Raw genomic sequence first — 15,086 nt, forward strand, 5'->3', positions numbered from 1 at the left:
GGATTTTGAGGAGCGATATGCCACGGTGGTTAAGTTGGTTCATGTGGGTTGCGTGAGGGAATTATATTGCGTTTACTTATGATAATGAGGCTGTGTAGGGTGTAATGCTAGATGGATTATTCTGAGTAGGTGTTCATTTATTTTCGTGATATCGCAAAGTGTGAGAAAGAGGGATAGTTCTATTGCTCAAGAAGTCTTCTTTGCTGCCCAATCATAACTACTTAGAATGTATAATGCTAGTATAGCCATTCAAGTCTAGTAGGATCGGCGTGCTATTCATAGATTGTATTGTGGGTCATGCAATCTTGCTCTTTGCCTTGACTGTTGCCCGCGTTTGTATGATTCAGAAGAACATCTCCGCCATTTTCTATATTCTTTTCACTTTAGCTTCACCCTTCTCCTGTCGAGTTAACCTCAGTCCACGAAACGGAAACCCAGCCTAGCGATATAACACTGAAGTAATTCCTATAGATACTAACAGTACTCTCAGTCCACTACTTCGATTTGGATGAGAAGTGCTAACGCTTTCCTTTTCCTCTAGTTACTACCTATCTCAAAACAACAACCACCACATATCAATCTTTCCATGAATGTTACCTCACCTTCATTCTATACGCGAACCAAGAAATGGCATCGTCATACCCTCCAGAATATCCCCTAACTTTTTTAAAAAAAAAATCATTATTATTTCCCATCCGCCGCCGCGATCACAGCAGTTTCAAACTCGTCGAACGACACAAAACAGGCTCGGACTTTATGTAGATGCGTTAGGTTGAACGAGTAGAAGAGATTAATCATTTGGCGAAACACTAGAGAGCGATTGAAAAGATGGAAAGGGTGATTCGAGTCTTTCTTGGAAAAGGTAGAGGATCAATTGCGGTCTTTGCACTTGGCGTAAGCCTGGTAGTGGTGCGGCGGAAGAGTGTTGTATTAGTGTAGAGCCTCAAGGCAGCCATTATACATAGAGAGGTACAGGCACTAGTAGATAATGGCTTAGCCTAGTTACACTCGGTTAGGGAGGAGTTTGTGATTATTATTGATCGAATATGGAGCTGTGGTAAAAGAGCAGTGCTGGAGCCTATGCAGATGGGGTGGGGGGTTGGAACTAAGAGGACAGGTTTTAATGGGTTGAGGAGAGCTGTTTGAGTAGCGATAAAAGAGCATGTTCAAGTGAACTCTCGGCTTAGGTCCTAGAGTGATCTCAAATTGGAAATGCTGTAAGGTGTATACTACACAGCCTTTTGTAAAGCGGGATGCTATAAGGATTGTCAATAGATCAGCATAGTGAGCGGCATTCATCATTTCGTGTCGATCTTAAACGAATTCTCTGTTAACATCGTAGCAAGGGTTGCGCTACCCATCACAACACCAGCCAGTTATATGTTGGGGACTGAAATCGAGCAATGTCCATAGAGGTGCATGGGATGCAGGAAGGCAGGAAAATGCTCTCTCTATCATGTCTCTTTTGTTATCGTGTATTTGCACTGAGTTAGTGAAGCTACCATGTAATCTTGCAACCCAAACTGCAGATACGCTAGATCTCGTATGAGAAGATATCGTTCAGTGAGGATTGGGGCTAGAACTAAAAATACGATACAGCGTTCATTTACGCGATGCATTCATATTCACTCTACCTTTCGCTTGTTAACACCGTTGCTATTATGTCTTCCTCCATCATGACAGAGCGAAGTTAAACTATGTATGATGCTACACTCTTCAACAAACATTGTTTGTGGATTTGTCAAAAATGTCCGCCTTTCGTTCGGAAACATTCTTAGCCGCCGTCGGAAACCCACCGTACCGGGGGCCGGCGCTTGTACTTATAATAATCCAGCCACCCCTCTCTCTACAAGTCCAGAAGCTCTTTCTGTCGTTTTCATCCAATCGATCTTCAACTCTTTCCTGGCCATATATAAAACGTAGTATTATTCGCTCGAGGTAGTGTCAAGGGTGCTCCCCGGAACTCTGAAACCTTTCGTTCCTTCAGCATGACAGACCCCATATTGCGGCACAGCAGCCACTCCACTCAATAAGAGGATGAGAGGAGTCCTCCAAAATGATCCTCAAACCGCCCGGGAAGGTTCCACGGCGTACATCCTTCTACGCGACTCCACCTGGATTCCGCAACTGAAACCTCGAAGCAGAATCACGACTCAATCGAAGGATGAATACGGTCCCTCCTCCGGAGGTACAGGAAGTCAATGAACGGAATCGAACTTGGAGTATTGGGTCCCAGCTCTTGGGGCAGTATGATCAGGAATGTCTACAGCATCTGAATCAAGTTTCATCGTCGAATTACCGCGGTTCTTATTCACCAAGAAGCGCGTTCATTGATATCCACAATGGAACCACGCACCCACAAGGCCATAACGCAATTCAAGGAAATTCACTTTCTCCGGACCAAATCCATGAAGCTACAATAGGACAGAATCCATCTTCTCTGTCATTCATGCTGGGGGTTTCTGATGTTAGCCAAAGGAACGAATCCGAGGGCGGAAGTAGTATACGCCCATTACTCCGTGCTTCGACAACCTTCTACGACCGCGTTATCACAGATTGGTGGTGGTGGGAACTCTTCAGTCTAGCCGTCAGTTTCTTGTCAGTCGGGGCCATTGTTGGCATGCTGCTGTTCTATAGAGGCAAAAAGCAACCGGATCATGTCTTCTTTGGAATCACCCTCAACGCGTACATATCGGTGTTTTCAGCCATAGCGAAGGCTGCCCTGATCCTCCCCGTTTCAGAAGGCATTGGTCAACTGAAGTGGATGTGGTTTCGAAAAGGATCGAAACTTTTGGATTTCTTCACATTCGACAGCGCTAGCCGTGGACCCTGGGGTTCTCTAATGCTATTATGGGTAACAAAATGCAGGTAAGCAGCATTTTAACCGGTTCCATCGGTCACGTCACGGAAATTCTGTCGCTCGAGAACGCCAGGGGATTAGTAGATATATTATAGCTAACTGATATTTATAGGCATGTAGCGGCTCTTGGTGCCATAATCACTATCCTAGCGCTAGCTTTTGAACCCTTCTTCCAGCAGCTCGTCTCATTTCCTCCCCGAGATGTAGTTCTGGGAAGCGGTACTGTTTCTATTGCCAGTACATACCATATTGACAACCAAGGGATCGCTTATGTTTTTGACGGCGGGGAATTAGAAGAGGGGAAGTCAATGAAACTGGTTATCGATGAAGCTGTTTTTACGTCTAATTTCGCTCCCACACCCGCTCCATCTGTCTGCCCAACGGGTCGTTGCACCTGGTCTCCATACACATCTCTTGGTGTATGCCAAAAGTGCCAGGATATCTCGAGCTTCCTCAAGTATAGTTGTAAAAATCACACAACATTGCTTTTTCCGCACAGAGGGACCTCAGTTGACGACGGTTGTGGGTATGTTTTAAACGATACCATTCTTGTGGGCACGCATGGATACCGCCAGAAATACTCGATTACACTATCCACGTTTGCTGTTAATAGGACGATCAGAATGGCAAGCCCGGCCGATCATGACCACACTACGTCCTGGAACTCGACGATATTTCACGACGCAGCGCATCCCATCCTCGACGTATACATTGCCTATAGCCGCGGGGGGGAAGCAAAACTTCGGCCAAACGCTACAGCAGTTCTACTAGAATGCCTATTTTATTGGTGTGCACAGACATTTGAAGCTTCATATGGCAGTGGTGTTCTCCAGGAAGTTCTGCTAAATACGTCAGCAATACAGTCTGGTATCTTAGATCACAACCATGGGAACCAATCTAGAAGCGAACCTTTTACATTGAACGTTGGAGGCAAGTCTTTTGGCATTATCGAAAACACGACAGATTTTTTGGGTGAGAGCATATACACTTCTCTTCCGACTCGTCTCGACGGTAGCTCCCCTGGGCTATGGCAATTCATGCAGACTCCGCCATACGACCTGAACCCGCATTTTAGCAATCTTGCGGTTGCAGTGACGAACAGAATGCGCTCCCAAGCAAAAGACACCGAGACAGTGTCAGGACTTGCTTTAGGAACCGAAAATTTTGTGTACATAAGATGGGTGTGGATCTCCTTGCCAGGAAGCCTGCTGATTGGAAGCTTTATCTTCGTCTGTGCTGCGATCTTTAAAAGCCGTAGAGCTAAAGCGGTGGCATGGAAATCGTCGGCTCTAGCAACGCTCCTACATGGGCTATCAAAAGAGGCACAAGGACAATTCAATCCTCATTTGCGCCAGAGTGAGGTAGAAGCACTATCACAGAAACTGCGAGTCAAGCTTTCTTCAGAGGAAGATGGCAGTACTAGGCTGATATTGGCTTGAACAAGAGTGCGAATAGATATTACTCACTGTGGAACACGTCTCCTGTAACATGTCTGTGGTAACTATCCGGTCAATTACATTACAGAATGTGAACGAGGGCGTATTGCTTTTAATAGTTCGACATCCTTGGACATTCGGGTCCTCTCAAGTGAATATCATCCCCCCGTCCGAGCAAGGAAGCGTTGGAATCGCCAAGATTGCAGGGGCCGGCAACTCTAAATTTTAGAGTGTGGGCCTGTGCATCATCGAGATGTCAATTCGAGACGACGCGCAACATCTAAGAGAAAGAGAGAGACGAGTTAATGAAAGGACTGTTGGCTGACACTGAATTAGTCACTCTACTTCTCAATTTGCATTTAGAATTCCAAATCAAGATGTCGTCAACACGTCAATGCCAAGGTGAGGCTGCCACTCGGAACCTGAGACGGCCTTGTTGCAAACCCATGTCTCCTCGTTCAGTTTCTTGAGACGTCCTAGTTTCGGGTAGCTTCAATGCATCAATGCCTGTGGCAGATTGAGGCATGTCCGATTTCCTATCGTAGTCATGTCTGAGGCACTCATGATACAGGACTGGAGAATAAGTTTACATTTCGTTTAATGTCTTTAAGCGCCGAAAATAAAAAAAGCGCCCTCAGAACCAGTCCAAATGAAGCGCTGCGCTCCATCCTCCGTAGAGTGCAACCTTTCCCGAGGACAGCGTATTCTATGTCAAGTGATGAATTGAGAAGCCCCATCAAAAGTCCCATTACCATAAACAATGCCTCGAACCGCGTCCACTATACTTCCCTTCTAATTCTCAACCTTCTTAGGCAACGAACTCACGAGCGCTGAATTTGGGTCGTCCAAACCGGCGTCCTCCCTTACCGCCTTGCGCGGCCTGAGCGGCCTGGCCACCCTTCGCTGCTTGACCACCCTTTGCTGCTTGACCACCCTTTGCTGCTTGACCACCCTTTGCTGCTTGACCAGCGTTCGCAGCTTGACCAGCGTTCGCAGCTTGACCAGCGTTCGCAGCTTGACCAGCGTTCGCAGCCTGGCCAGCATTCGCAGCCTGACCGCCCTTCGCAGCTTGACCACCCTTCGCAGCTTGACCACCCTTGGCGGCCTGGCCATTGTTGGCGGCCTGACCATTGTTGGCAGCCTGACCGTTGTTGGCAGCCTGACCGTTGTTGGCAGCTTGACCGTTGTTGGCATTTCCCTTCCCAGCGTTCGCAGAGACAGTGAACTTGTTGCAATCATCTTGCGCTCCACGTTGAGCAACTGGCATGAGCACAGGCTGATGGTTACTCGCCGAAGTCATGGAACAGACACGGTAGACGCCAGCTGGCAGACCTCCAGCAAGCGCAGCGGAAAGCAACCCGTTGCCATTGCCGTCGTCGTTGATACCTTTGAAGAAAGCGAAGTTCTGGGCGTTAAGAGCTTGAGTCGGGTTCAGATTGTTGCCCATATCCTGAACTGTGATATGGGTGTGCCCAACCACGGTGCCGCCTTGGAGAGCTTGTGGTGCAGCGTAATAAGTGACGTCAGGGTTTGTGAACGATCCAGCTTGAAGATTGGCGATTTGCACCTGGAAGTTGATGGGTTGGTTTTCTTGAATTTCGTCATTGTGCTTAGGATTGATCATGATAGCAGAAACCATCTTAGTATTCGATGGGATATCGCCCATGACTGTAACCTAGTTAGTATTTCTCTCGATACTGAACAAGACATGTACTCACCGATACCATTGCAAGAACCTCCCTTGACCTGGAGACCGTTGGTAAGAGTCTTTCCTGTACAGAAGTTGATGAAGTTGGCATCGTCCCTAACAAGATTTAGCAAGGAGCAGGTGGAATTCCGAAATGATACACTCACGTTGCCGACGCAGCCTGACCAGCCTCAGCACCAGCTTCCAAACCAGTAGCCTGGCTATTTTTCTGAACATTGTTTGGGTTCAAGGCCAATGCGTTGGCATTGTTACCTCCATTGTTGGCGTTCCCACCATTGCCTTTGGCAGCATTTGCGGCGTTCTGAGCATTCTGATTTTGATTGTTTTTCCCTCCCTTTCCGGCCTGGGCTTCGACAATGCCGGCTGCTAGCAGCAATGGCAACAAAGTAGTAAACCGCATTGTGATAGTGGGGTTGAAGGCCGAACGAAAAGCGGACGCGAGGCGGATGAGAAAGTAGGTTTAAAAGAGTGGACTCCGGCTTGCGGTAGATTAAGATCAATCAATATACAGACACGTTCAACGTGACCTGAGAAAAGAAGGAAGAGGAAGAAAGAGAAAGGAATGTAACCCTCGATTGACGGTCCCCGATTGCTCAATAACTGGTGACTGAGGATGGTGGAAAACAAGCGGCCTTGGACGACCAGGCGACTGTACTTAAGTCCCTTGGCGACATCAAATCCGGAGCCTGCTGTAAAGCGGCTGAAGGCAGGCTTAGGCTTGAAACCCATGATGAGGGTGGATTTGTCTCACGAACCATCGAACAGGATGCCTGGGGGAAAAGCACGGGGCGCGGGTGTCAAGAGGCGCCATACCAAACTCAGGCCGAGCCGGCAGCCCTGCCGTGGCGAAATTGCCCAAGGCATTGATGTGGTCGCTGGAAACAGACAACGTTAGAGGGAGCACAGGAGGTGGAGGCCGACTTGAGACCCGGGAAGTTTCGGACAATTATGTCAGCCACGTTGAAGCACCTCGCGCTAGCCTTATGAGGAGATCCACGACTGCCAAGCATAATCTTATTTCCAACATCCTGTCTCAAGGACTTGACGCCCTCAAACTGCTTTGATGCCTTAGCTATGCGGCCTGCGGCAACCGAGTCTGCGGCAGGAGTCCTTCGATGATCCCGAGGACCGCTGTGGGCTCTCTTGGCCAGTGACGTCCAAGCATCGTGGAGCATCTTGAAAAGCTTAGCCCGCATCGACCACCTTTTGGCGCTGCAGTGCCTGGCCTTCGTAACCTTAATTCGCTTGTCAGATCCTAAATCATAATCTAAGCAGCTAGTCTGGGCCCCTCCAGTCTGTCTCCGCTACCAGCGGTGGCTGTGACAGCAACAAAGCAGTTGGGATCTGCGGCAACAAACGAACTCCATGTGCTTCTCTTGGCGACCATCTCTTCGCTTCACCCTCCTTGAAATCCTTTTATCTGATCTAAAACTGATAACTGCGGAATATGGCACTGGATAGATGAGAAGGCTGAAAATGCCTCCGTGTTGATTCGGAATCACAGTTTGGGTTTACAACACTCATACCTCCTCTGCCTTCAAACTTTTTTGTAAGGCATTCAAGGCAATTATCGATCCGGCCTGTCTGCGACTCGTCAGAGGTTCTGCACATCAATAGTGGGCATGTCCGGGCTGTCAAGACCCGGAAGGATCCACGCAGTCACTTTAACAATGATCGTTGACGATTACATCAAAAAGGCTCGCATTGGCGCCAGCGACTTCTAACGACTCGCAAATCCCACTGTCTGGATTGGCTGGAACTTGGAGATCGTACGGAGACAACCTTCGTTTTAGCTCAAGAGTCTCCACGTATTCTGGCAGATTGACCAGAGCAGCCATCCCGTGGCGGCACTGCGACTGTTGGAGGCGCGAAAAACCAATTAAACGACGCAGCCGCTCCCCTCGCTGTTCCGGTTTGTCCAGGGTGCTGTGCCCCTTCCTCAACTCATTCTCCCCTCCGTACCCCACATTCAGACAGCCAACCGACCCTCCATGACCTGGACTGCAGTTCCCTCAAGGTAGACATTGGCAATTCCCGAATCCTCCGCCAAAACAACCTCAATGTCGATCTCACTCCGACGGCCCATTTCAACACCCTGCGTTATGGCATATCTAAGAGTCTCCCCTGGTCTCCCTTCCGTGAGAGAAAGGTAGGCTGCTAAGTCGCTTGCTGCGCTTCCGGTGGCTGGATCCTCGACGGTGCCTTCGATCATTCTAGTCCTCAGAATACTGGTCCCGTCTCCCTTTTCTCCAAGACGGACATAGAAGTACGATCCCACGAAAGACACGTCGTTCCAGCCCTCATCAAGCCCATCGACCCACGGACCCTGCGCAGTCGTTTGGATCTGCCCGAGCATCTCTTCATCCTCGAGCTCAATGAGAATGAAGGTCAATCCTTTCACTACTGAGACTATGGGATAATGGTCCTTGAGAACTGGATGTTTTCCGTTCCTAGCTTCTGCCAGTTTCGGCTGCATTTTTTTCAATTCCTCACAAGGCCAAACCACATGGTGAATGTGGACGTCATGGGGAATTGCTGCTCGAACAACTTTTGTTGCGATGTCGTATTCGAGTCCGATCAGTCCGGCCTTTACCTTGAGTTTAGCCTCAATCTTTCTACCTACAGTCCCTCTGCCTCTTGCAATCTCTGAAAGGAAGACATGGAACCCAGTTCCGATGGTAGGGTGTCTAGAAGTGGCCGTATAGTACGTCAGCATCCACTTGTACTGAGAGTTCAAGTTTACCACAGCTGGGACAGGACTCGCGGCCTTCTCCAGCTAAAGACCGAAGTTAATACTGAGATGAGGGCAGTGGAACCCCGGACGCCTACATACCCTGCAAAGGGAAGTTCACCGGTCGTGATGAATATGTCTACCGTCCAACCATCCTCCTCGCTAACTGCTTCATGCAGAAACGTCGTCTCTGACAAGTTGAATTCTCGAGCAATGGCCTGCTTCTCGCTACGAAGGCGGAGGTAGAAAGTCAGCACCACTTTTAAAGGCGGGGTTTGGTACCTCTATCTTCTGCCCTAAAGCACACTGCAGCTACCTCAAACATCACCTGAGCGGCATCTCAGATGCTTGCAGTAAGGTTGAGACAGAACATCGAGATTGTACCCAAGACTTCTCACCCTTGGCTCAACTGGCAGGCTTTCGGAACCTTGACGATCGCAAGAGGATTGCCTTCATATCTTTTGCTGGTGAAAACATCTACAGTGACAAAGTCGAGGTAAGTGGAAGCCATGACGTCTTGGAGTGCTTGCGATTTGTAGAGCTCTGTTGCACTCTCTACGTCCCTCACTTTGTAATCGCGGGCCTGGACTCAATTTTGAAGGGAGCTCGACTCTTTGAGAATGACTCATAGGGCGTGATCAGCCGTTGACATCTTGCAGTCATTGATACACCGTTGCGCAACTGAAGCCGCTAGCATGTTCTGAAATCAGGTTACACCTGCATACCCTCGGAAAGCTACTGGAAGAATCGGCATCTTTGATTTCGAATAAAATTTCGGAATCCCGACATCGTCTTGCGCGACCTTAACGAGCAACTGCGGCATAGGAATCAATCTCGAGAACGGCTTCTTTTGCAGACTTTGAAGCTTGGGTGGATATAAGGAACATGGTGGCGCCTAATCGGTAAATTACCCCAAAGTTACCACTGGCGCGCCTTGGAATCAGATCTGACCTCGGGAGGCTTACTCGTTCCCAGATCACGTGATAAAAGGGCCGAGCAGCGATCCCTGGCTACAAACAACAAGAACATCCCAACACGAAGGCGTAGGTAATCTTAAGTATTGCTTTTAAACCCGTAATTCTCCGTGACATGGGGATTGTTGGGAGCCACAGTACAGATTTCTTCACCTCATTCTACAGGCGTCGAATGAGACGCTAAAGCCTTGCGGCACGTAGGGAGAGGCTTATTGGATGCTGTGCCACCCGTTCCTCTGGTTAAAAAATGGCTTTACCATCACGCCTTGCCATGGCGAGGCGAGGATTTTTGGGAGATTGGAAGCTGAAAAATCTTGCAGCATATACAAATAATCTGTGCAACCCGCGTGGATACATTTCGCTATTGATCTTCTCCCTGGGCAGCCAATCTCACCTTGTCACTAGGATGGGCTCAGTAATTTCGAATATTGGAATATTTTTAAGGCAGGAACATCCGGGGGCTGAAATACGGAAATTATGTTTAGTAGAGCCTTGAGTTACTGTCCTTCTCGAATCTGCTCTCAGCTTTAGCTGAAGGCATGAGCAAACGCTATTTCAACAGAAGAATCGAGAATCTTCGAGGAATCAATTAATTCCATAGGATCATGCCCGATGTCATCTCGTTAACAGTCCCAACCGTCCCGCTTACGCCCGTCGTCCCGCTATCTGGCCTTCGCGCCGCGCATCTCACCATCGACGCGTGTGTGAGTCGCGATGTTGCTGAACCGACACTACTCTTGATGCTTTTTCGAGATAACACAAGGCTACTATGGCAAGGCCTGCCCTGCGTGACCATCCCATCTCCCACGCTTTGACTTCGGCCTGGCCCCGGTCAATAACCTGGTGCAGATATTGCAGCACAGGCCATTTTCTCCACGTTTGTGAGTTCTTCCGCACGAAGACGCCTGACCCTGACGATTGCCGACAGCAGGCCTGGATTTGGGCCATTGCGCTCCCCACAGTCATGGACGTGATATTGGACAGGGCAAATACAGCATGCTCTATCCTGTCAGAACTTTGCACATCTGGGCGCATTCCGATTGTCGTGAGTCATGATAATACTGCTTGCCGTCCACCTCCCATTTTCAGTCAATTCGGAGGCACAAAGGGTTGGCAGCTACTAAAGAAATTGGCCTCCCGCAGACACAGAGGCTACTAAACGATATTTATAGGAGGTGCGCTCCTCGAATGACTTGCCAGGTTCTGGTCTCGTTCCGAAAGGGATGGCTGAAACTGTAGCCGGAGGGCCACATTGGTGGCTGCGTAAGAATTTTCTCAAGGCTGCGACAAAAGTTCCGCGTATAATTTTTGATTGGGCCGGTAAAGTGAATTCCGGCGTCGTCAGTGGTCGGTTATGGTCGTCTTTCGCGTCTGCATCGCAGCGCATCTGCACGCTGAAAGGTACATGAAGCGGCCAGCTCAAGTCCCCGCCCACTGCATTTGCGTTGCACATTGATTGCCGCGAGACGAGCACATTGTGTAACGGTGCACGTGGTGTCAGTGGACACAGTAAACAGGTCTTTTGTTGGGAACCTGATCCGCTAGCCTCGCTCGCGGAAGACTGGCATGCGACGACAATGTCAGTGTTCCAGCCACGACTCAGTCACGGTGACAGGCGCCACTGATGACTATAAGGCTATGGTCGTTTGACCTAGAGCGCGGAGTCTGCGGAGACGCAATCAAGAGGGGGTACTGGATAAAAAGAGTGCTCGCACAAAGAACATGTGCTCCCGTGCAGCATCCAGCATCTGGAGTGTGTGAACACTGTGGTGCTGCTTGGCGGGAGGCCGCAGGCGGGGTCGCGCCGTCGAGGACGCTGATGAGAAAGAAGCGGTGTCTAGTCGAGGTGGTTGTTACAGAATCGGGCACGGAGAGATGTTCGTTGCGCAGCGTTCGCAACCGGGTTGGGCCAAGTCCCTCGCGGAGTCGCTGAAGAGCGTCGCTGCTTTGGGGTCGCCCGCCGCTCCCTAGTGCCCCGAAAAGGGTATCCTGGTCTGCTGGCAGCTCCCGAACGCGCCAACTGCCTATCCCTGCGCGATGCTGGTCAAGCTGGTGATGAGCGTGTCGGGGCGCGCATGGGGCGCAGGGGTCGATGACCTTGATCGCCCGAATGGGCTCCCAAGGCAAATCCTTCCTTGCCTGGGAGCTCCACCAACAACCACAGAAAAACCTTCGACGCCCGCGTACACACGTTCTGTTTTTGCGACCTCGCTCAAAGCTCTTGCACAGCTTCCTTCCCCTTCTCTTCGTCCTTCTGTGTTCATCGCAAACGCTAGCCCCTTGGTGACGGGTTTCGTCTCTCTTTTTGTTTTCCCGCCATCACTGCAAACACTTCCCGGCTTGCGTTTGTTCCCCGACGCGCACCACACCACCTGGGCATTGGTCTGCTCGAGCTCCCAGCATTTGTAGATTCATGAAGGTGATGTGAGGACGTTGTCGACCCATTCAACCTCAATCACACATTCTGCCCTTTTATTTTTTCACCCCACGGTTTGCCAGACCGAGGCTTGCTCTCCTTCACTGCATCGCCCCCACAGTCTGGAACCCCACGCTCCTTCGCCTGTTACCGCTCACGGACCGCACTCTATTTTGCTCCAGCACCACATTTAAGCTCAGAAGGAAGTCAGTCCTGCGACACTCCACGTCTCTCATTCCTGAGTGTACTGTCCGCTGCGAGGAGCACCCGGCTCCGGATCGCTGTTGCAACATTACCCAAAACAGGAAAGCAGAACACTTAGCACTACCTCTGAATCAACAAACGCGGCCTCTTCAAGACCGACTGTTCTGGCTTTCATCCGACTCTTATCATGACACCAAATCATTCTCGCAATCCCTCGGAGGAGACAACTTCCACAGCTTCGTACAACATGATACTAGAACACGTCATGCAGTATCCTGGCAGCTATGAGATTCCCCTTCGGACTATGTACACTCTCAATTGTGCACCTCGAGCTCAGCCTTTACCAAAGGAACTGAGCCGTGCACCTTCCCCGAACGGATCCTACCCTGCCTCACCCATCTCAGGTCAACATGCTTGGACTGACGCAGAATCCACGACTATGAACTTCACTTCCGCTCTGATGAGCCACATGTGCTCCCTTCCTTCGCAGCCGAGCTCACTCCCGCCCTCATTCATTGTCTCGTTCGTGTCTCGATGTTTCCATCCCTGCCTCTCCCTAGTCGACTTTCCCCAAGCCTTGACTGCTCTGGATTACCTGAAGGATTTGGAGAACCGGAGACGCAAGGAAGTTGCAGCTGCTTTTGAGAGGCTTGATATTCGCTATGATGGCATCACCGCTGATGTCGACGCGGTTTCTGAGCGGTATCCCGGAATAGCTCTATGGGCAAAGAACATCGAGGGCAAGAGCAGGAAAGCCGTGAGCTTCTACTGCTCGCTGTATCTTGGATTGCGTCGATGGGTAAGCTAGCATTCTGAAATAAAAGCTATCCAATGCACGACTAACAAAGTATTAGATCCTTGTTAATGAGCTATCTCTTCAGCCCTTCAATCAACTCAACTGTGTAGCTATGCTCAACACACTTCTTCCTCCGCAAGCCCCTCAAGACTTCGGAAGGCAACTCATCCCCCTTCTAACCCCAGAAGTGCTTGCAGAAGAGCGCAGCAGCTTCTTTGTGTACATTCGTCAAGTTAAGAGGAAAGGCCCATCAGTTCTCCAGCCCGTCATGGACATGCAGAAAGAGGCAGGAGACGAGAATGGCTGGGATTCCGTGCAACGAACCGTCGATAAATACCTTCGCGTGGCTAAGAATATGATTGATGACTGCATCTCAACTACCGGTACCGATGACTTCACTCCAGTTGAAGAGGCGCGGAAAGGCAAGAAAACAGACTCTGGAATCAGCTTTGGATCCGATCGACGGCCGAGCACGGGTATAAGTACCGTGGAGAAGCCACTCCCCGTGTCACCGCCAGAATATAAGTCAACTATGAAGGGTCTCAGCAGGCTAGAGCGAATTACACGAGAGTTTAGACGCATGCGCGTTAAGACTAGACCGGATGTCGAGGAAATCGTCAAGATCGAAAAGCACCCTGCTGCGAATTATGTACCAATGAACGGCGAAAACAAAGGAAAGAAGTCGCTGAAGAAGGCACGATCTCTTGCCAACATAGGCAACCTCAAGAGCGCTAACGCCAGCTCCACTTCACTCGTGGGGAGCCGGAAAGGTAGTGATGCTGTACCCTTCGACCCAGAGGAGATGAAACGGCAACGTCTCATGTACGAAGCTTCGACCTCAAACCGATGGTGATGACGAAAACGATAGAGATTGCGGTATGACTCGATATGTGTGGCCCGAGTGTTAAACAATCACGAACTACTTAACTGGACGACAACGACTTTTCTTTTGTTACGAGGCTAAATGGACAATACACATCACAGTGAAATGAGGAGGACGGGAAATGATTTCAGTAAGACATACCATTATGTCTGTTTCGATGCATATGCACATACCCTTCCGTTAGCTTCATCCTTGTTTTCTTATCATCACACTGAAGGTCCAGAAATGGTCCTATCTGGTGGTTACATTTTTGGGCGGCGCCTTTGGAGGTTATTCCATCCTTTTTCAGGCGTTTCAGAGGCAAGTCTCTCACGAGGTGAAAAGCTTTCCTTTGCAATTCGATTCCCCTGTGTTCATACTGCCTGCGGCGCCTTTCTCCCCCTTCCAAGTGTATTAGACGAGGCTCGCTCTCGTCTCTCAGGCGGTATCACATGGCGGCGTTCGGGATAGGATTGGGATGCATGGAACATTGGCGTACCTTTGGTGGCTTTCTTCTGTCCACGCTAGTCATGTTGGACGTGTGTGTACGTACCACTACACTTCACCTTACTCAATTCTGGATTTACTCCGATTCACTTTGTATGTACGTTTAGTAATGTTAAATGCGACATGAAGGAACCAATGGAATATCAATTTCTTGTGCTATTACTTGTGTCTGATGTCGTCTTCGGCGAGCTGGTATGCGCAGTTGGCTTGGAGTGGAAGAGTTCGAGATCGATGACATTACCCGGACAACAAGCAAAAGTAGTAAGCGAGGCTGCAGGTGCTTGTTGCCTTTCAAACTTTGTTTTCGAAACACGTCTCTCGTATATCTCCTTCCAACCAGCCCACGCAGTAAGACACCAACCACAATTGTACATCTGGGTGTCGGGTAAGAGCCCTGACAGCAGCGGGCGTGCGGCAAAAGGGCAAAGCACGTTCGCATCACACACCCGCTATCTATCTTATCGATATCACACTTGTCACATCTGTTTTCGCCCACCCCCCCTTGCATCTGCAAGGCACACCGCCGCCGCCACCATGTTGCCACCCCACTTTGCGCTCGACGACGATCTCGAACCTCCCCCTTCGTTTCAAC

At 49.8% G+C, this 15,086-nt stretch overlaps 5 protein-coding genes across 5 annotated transcripts; 2 read left to right on the top strand and 3 right to left on the bottom strand.

The window, feature by feature from the left end:
• Positions 1–272: 272 nt before the first annotated feature.
• On the bottom strand, positions 273–2,002 carry BDR25DRAFT_348302 (uncharacterized protein; the record flags this gene model as incomplete). The annotated part of the gene is made up of 11 exons (XM_033694391.1): positions 273–321; positions 394–494; positions 603–657; positions 712–752; positions 809–942; positions 1,007–1,078; positions 1,116–1,313; positions 1,365–1,534; positions 1,635–1,669; positions 1,726–1,932; positions 1,973–2,002. The coding sequence occupies 11 exons, from the start codon at positions 2,000–2,002 to the stop codon at positions 273–275; spliced, it is 1,092 nt and encodes a 363-aa protein (XP_033554848.1).
• Positions 2,003–2,449: 447 nt separating this feature from the next.
• BDR25DRAFT_207498 (uncharacterized protein) lies at positions 2,450–4,299 on the top strand (the record flags this gene model as incomplete). Its single annotated transcript, XM_033684533.1, has 2 exons — positions 2,450–2,868; positions 2,973–4,299. The coding sequence occupies 2 exons, from the start codon at positions 2,450–2,452 to the stop codon at positions 4,297–4,299; spliced, it is 1,746 nt and encodes a 581-aa protein (XP_033554849.1).
• Positions 4,300–5,104: 805 nt separating this feature from the next.
• BDR25DRAFT_207099 (uncharacterized protein) lies at positions 5,105–6,099 on the bottom strand (the record flags this gene model as incomplete). The annotated part of the gene is made up of 2 exons (XM_033684515.1): positions 5,105–5,964; positions 6,015–6,099. Coding segments are annotated over 2 exons (945 nt in total), but the record flags the coding sequence as incomplete, so codon positions are not given.
• A 1,572-nt stretch (positions 6,100–7,671) lies between these two features.
• Positions 7,672–9,546, bottom strand: BDR25DRAFT_330605 (Diaminopimelate epimerase-like protein). The gene is made up of 3 exons (XM_033692548.1): positions 9,134–9,546; positions 8,838–8,963; positions 7,672–8,691 (listed from the first exon to the last, which is right to left on the bottom strand). Exons 1-3 carry the CDS (start codon positions 9,244–9,246, stop codon positions 7,974–7,976), a joined length of 957 nt encoding a protein of 318 aa, XP_033554851.1. The 5' UTR covers positions 9,247–9,546; the 3' UTR covers positions 7,672–7,973.
• A 2,771-nt stretch (positions 9,547–12,317) lies between these two features.
• Positions 12,318–14,209, top strand: BDR25DRAFT_6450 (uncharacterized protein). The gene is made up of 2 exons (XM_033698866.1): positions 12,318–13,128; positions 13,184–14,209. The coding sequence occupies exons 1-2, from the start codon at positions 12,517–12,519 to the stop codon at positions 13,976–13,978; spliced, it is 1,407 nt and encodes a 468-aa protein (XP_033554852.1). The 5' UTR covers positions 12,318–12,516; the 3' UTR covers positions 13,979–14,209.
• The last annotated feature ends 877 nt before the right edge of the window (positions 14,210–15,086 follow it).

This window comes from Lindgomyces ingoldianus, assembly GCF_010093535.1.
Source record: "Lindgomyces ingoldianus strain ATCC 200398 unplaced genomic scaffold BDR25scaffold_1, whole genome shotgun sequence".
NCBI lineage: Eukaryota > Fungi > Ascomycota > Dothideomycetes > Pleosporales > Lindgomycetaceae > Lindgomyces > Lindgomyces ingoldianus.

Excerpts from the sequence above, each read along its gene's own strand:
- BDR25DRAFT_330605 (XM_033692548.1), bottom strand. The coding sequence starts at position 9,246 with ATGGCTTCCACTTACCTCGACTTTGTCACTGTAGATGTTTTCACCAGC. Across the intron at positions 8,964-9,133 it reads GCCTGCCAGTTGAGCCAAGG|CGAGAAGCAGGCCATTGCTC; the intron begins GTGAGAAGTCTT and ends CCGCCTTCGTAG. Across the intron at positions 8,692-8,837 it reads GGTGAACTTCCCTTTGCAGG|ACACCCTACCATCGGAACTG; the intron begins GTATGTAGGCGT and ends GGCCACTTCTAG.
- BDR25DRAFT_6450 (XM_033698866.1), top strand. The coding sequence starts at position 12,517 with ATGACACCAAATCATTCTCGCAATCCCTCGGAGGAGACAACTTCCACA. Across the intron at positions 13,129-13,183 it reads ATCTTGGATTGCGTCGATGG|ATCCTTGTTAATGAGCTATC; the intron begins GTAAGCTAGCAT and ends ACAAAGTATTAG.